General features: G+C 68.6%; 1 protein-coding gene across 1 annotated transcript in view; it reads right to left on the reverse strand.

Annotated features, from left to right (window-relative positions):
* LOC104835212 (eukaryotic translation initiation factor 4 gamma 1-like) overlaps window positions 1–2,657 on the reverse strand; it is an 8,691-nt gene that overhangs the window by 5,558 nt on the left and 476 nt on the right. The window contains exons 2-3 of the mRNA XM_010573099.1: window positions 1,589–1,697; window positions 1,394–1,480 (exon numbers count right to left, since the gene is read on the reverse strand). Coding sequence (XP_010571401.1) covers window positions 1,394–1,480; window positions 1,589–1,663 — 162 coding nt within the window. The 5' untranslated portion in view covers window positions 1,664–1,697. The remainder of the gene's footprint in view (window positions 1–1,393; window positions 1,481–1,588; window positions 1,698–2,657) is intronic.

A 2,657-nucleotide genomic window follows, 5' to 3' on the forward strand; every position in this document is an offset into this window, starting at 1 on the left:
CCCCCCACCCCGGCACCGTCCTGTCCCCACGCACCTGCGGGGCCGCCTGGGTCCACCCGACCCAGCTCATGCCCGGCACAGCCCCCTCCCAGCCCGATGGGGGCCGGCAGCTCCAGCGCCCGGAGCCGGCCACGGCCGCACGCAGCTCGGCGGTGGCGGGTCCCGGCGTGCTTTACACCGGTTCCCGGCGCTCGCATTGAATGCTGGGACCTGTAGTCCCGCCGCGCTGAACCGCGCCAGAGCCGGACAGCCAGGGTATGCGGAGCCAGCTATTCCCCCACCGGCCCGTGACATTCATCCCGACCCGGCTTCTTTGCCAGGCAGGAGCATCCCCGGGAGCAGCAGCTCAAGCCCAGCAGCAAGCGGGCATGAAAGGGTCCGCGCACACACCCCGGTGCAAGGAGAAAGCGTTACCTGAAGAGACCTGAATCCTCCCTGTTAGCAAGCGCACGCGTACAGAAGGAAAAGGGGAAAGAGAGAGACAGGAGTTACCCGCATTGGGACAGGGCTTGGACGCCGGGTGGCTGGCAGAGGAGGGGACAAGGAGGCTGGGGAGCCCTTTGCCCAGTGCGCACATCCCAAATCCACCAGGGTCCCCTGTAGGGACCCCCAAAGTGCAGGGAAGGGTTTGAGGGGCTCCCAGCCAGCAGAACCAAGGACATCACCAGACCTGTCCTCAGCAGCTCCTCCACACAAGAGGGCTGAGGGAGGTCCAGAGCCTTGCTCTGCACCACTGGGCCTTGGGAGACCCCCACAAAGTGGGGAGGAAGAGGAAGAGGAGGATGAGGAAGGGCACAGGCAGAAGCAGCAGCCTGGGCTGGGGTTAGCACAGGCACAGCCACATGCTGCAGGCTTCATGCAAGGAGGAAACTGGGGAGACACTGCAAGGAAACCCCCCCCTCAAAGTCAAGCAGGTGTCCCCCACCTTCCCCAGACCAGCCCGTCCCCCAGCTCTGGGGTCCCCACGTGCTCCCTGGCCCCTTCATGCCCAGGGTGGGTGTTTCTGTGCAGTGTCAGGGCAGGGTGCTCGGCATGCGGAGTGGTGGAAGCGGGTTAGTACCTGCTGGTGAATAGCCCGAGGCCCTGCTGGAAACTGAGAGAGGAGAAGAGGGAGGTTTGGGGCAGGGGAGGAAGGAGAGAAGAGCAGTCACTCGGTGGGCATCCCCGGCTGGAGGCATCTGCCCCCTCATCCCAGGGCCAGGAGGTCCCCAGGCAGCCATCGTGGTCCGGATCACGGGCACACTCCCCCTCGCAGGGGCACGCAAGCCCCGACGGGCACCACAGGGCTCCTTGCACCCCTGGGCACCATGGCGGTGGGGGCTACTTGGCCAGGAGGCAGAAAGCTGCTGGATCCCCCCGCATCGCCCCCTCCAACCCGGGGCAAAGCCCTTACCTGGCGCGGCTGAGAAGGCGTATTCATTTGTGAGGTCGGTGCCGGGTTAAAAACCACAGGTGCCGTCTGACCGGGTGGGAATGTCGGCTGGAGGGAGGCAGGGAGGGAAGGAGATGGCACCGTCGCCCCCCGGCATGAACTGGGGGGCGTGGGGGGGCAAAGCTGGGTCTCCCCCACCCCGACAGAGCCAGTTACCTGCGGCAGTCCGGGAGAAGGGGCAGGGTGCGGGGCTGTCGGGGCTCCTCCTGTGGGCTGTGGAGCTTTGTTCATTTCATGGGGTTGTGCATAAGGATCCCCTCGCTATCTGCGGGGACAGGGACAGCGGGCGTAAGGCGGAGGCGGGCAGCACCCCAGGCATCTGTCTCCTAACTATGTCAGCCCTGAAAATGTGGCGTTTCCAGCCCCTCAGCGTAAAGCCAGACACCAGCCCTGCCCCACGGACGGCATCACGCCAGGGCGCAGACACCCAGCCACCCCCTCCTGCCCCACTGGGGCACGGGGACGGGGTGAGCGCTGCCAGGCCACCCGGCCCGGGCAGGTCTCCGCACCCTGCGGAGCAAAGCCCCCCGTTGTGCCCCAAACCCAGCCGTGCCCACCGGCAGGACTGACCCCCTGCCCCAAGGTGACCCCGCAGAGCGCTGCTGGGCACCCCACACAAGCAGGCACCGGTGCCCGTGACCTGCCGCCAGCACCCAGGCCACCACCAATTCCAGGGGGCTGGGTGGGCCGGCGGCACCCGGCGTCAGCCGTGCCCGGCTCCACCCCGGCTGACCTACTAAGCGCTTCCCCCGGCCGGCCAAACCTGTTCCTGCCGGTGGCGCCGGGTCCCGGTGCACGCCACAAACACCTACCGGGGAGGGCAGGGAGCAGCTCCTGCGTCGTCGTCCCCCACCCCACGCCGCTGACGCTCCGGCCCACTGCCCTGCCCAGGGGAGCCCGCAGCCCCCCACCACCGCCGGCACCCAGGCGGCCCGGGCACCCTCCCGGCTGTCCCGGGAGGGACTTGGCAGCTGGTGCCGCTCTCCCCGCCCCAGTGCAAAGGCCGCCGGGGCAGGAAGAAGAGACGGTGACCCCCACCCCGCCGGGGGTCCCCTGCACCCCATGGCACCCAGCAAGCCCCGAGGGAGCAGCCGTGGTGCCTCCTGTAACCTGACGTCCGGACGCGTCAGCGCTGCCGGCCCCCAGCCCCGTGTGTGTGTGTGTGTCCAGCCCCAATGCCAGGCCACACCGGCACCCCCGGGCCACGGGGGGCCCTGACCCCCCC

This window comes from Haliaeetus leucocephalus, unplaced genomic scaffold (assembly GCF_000737465.1).
Source record: "Haliaeetus leucocephalus isolate CR32 unplaced genomic scaffold, Haliaeetus_leucocephalus-4.0 Scaffold362, whole genome shotgun sequence".
Lineage (NCBI taxonomy): Eukaryota > Metazoa > Chordata > Aves > Accipitriformes > Accipitridae > Haliaeetus > Haliaeetus leucocephalus.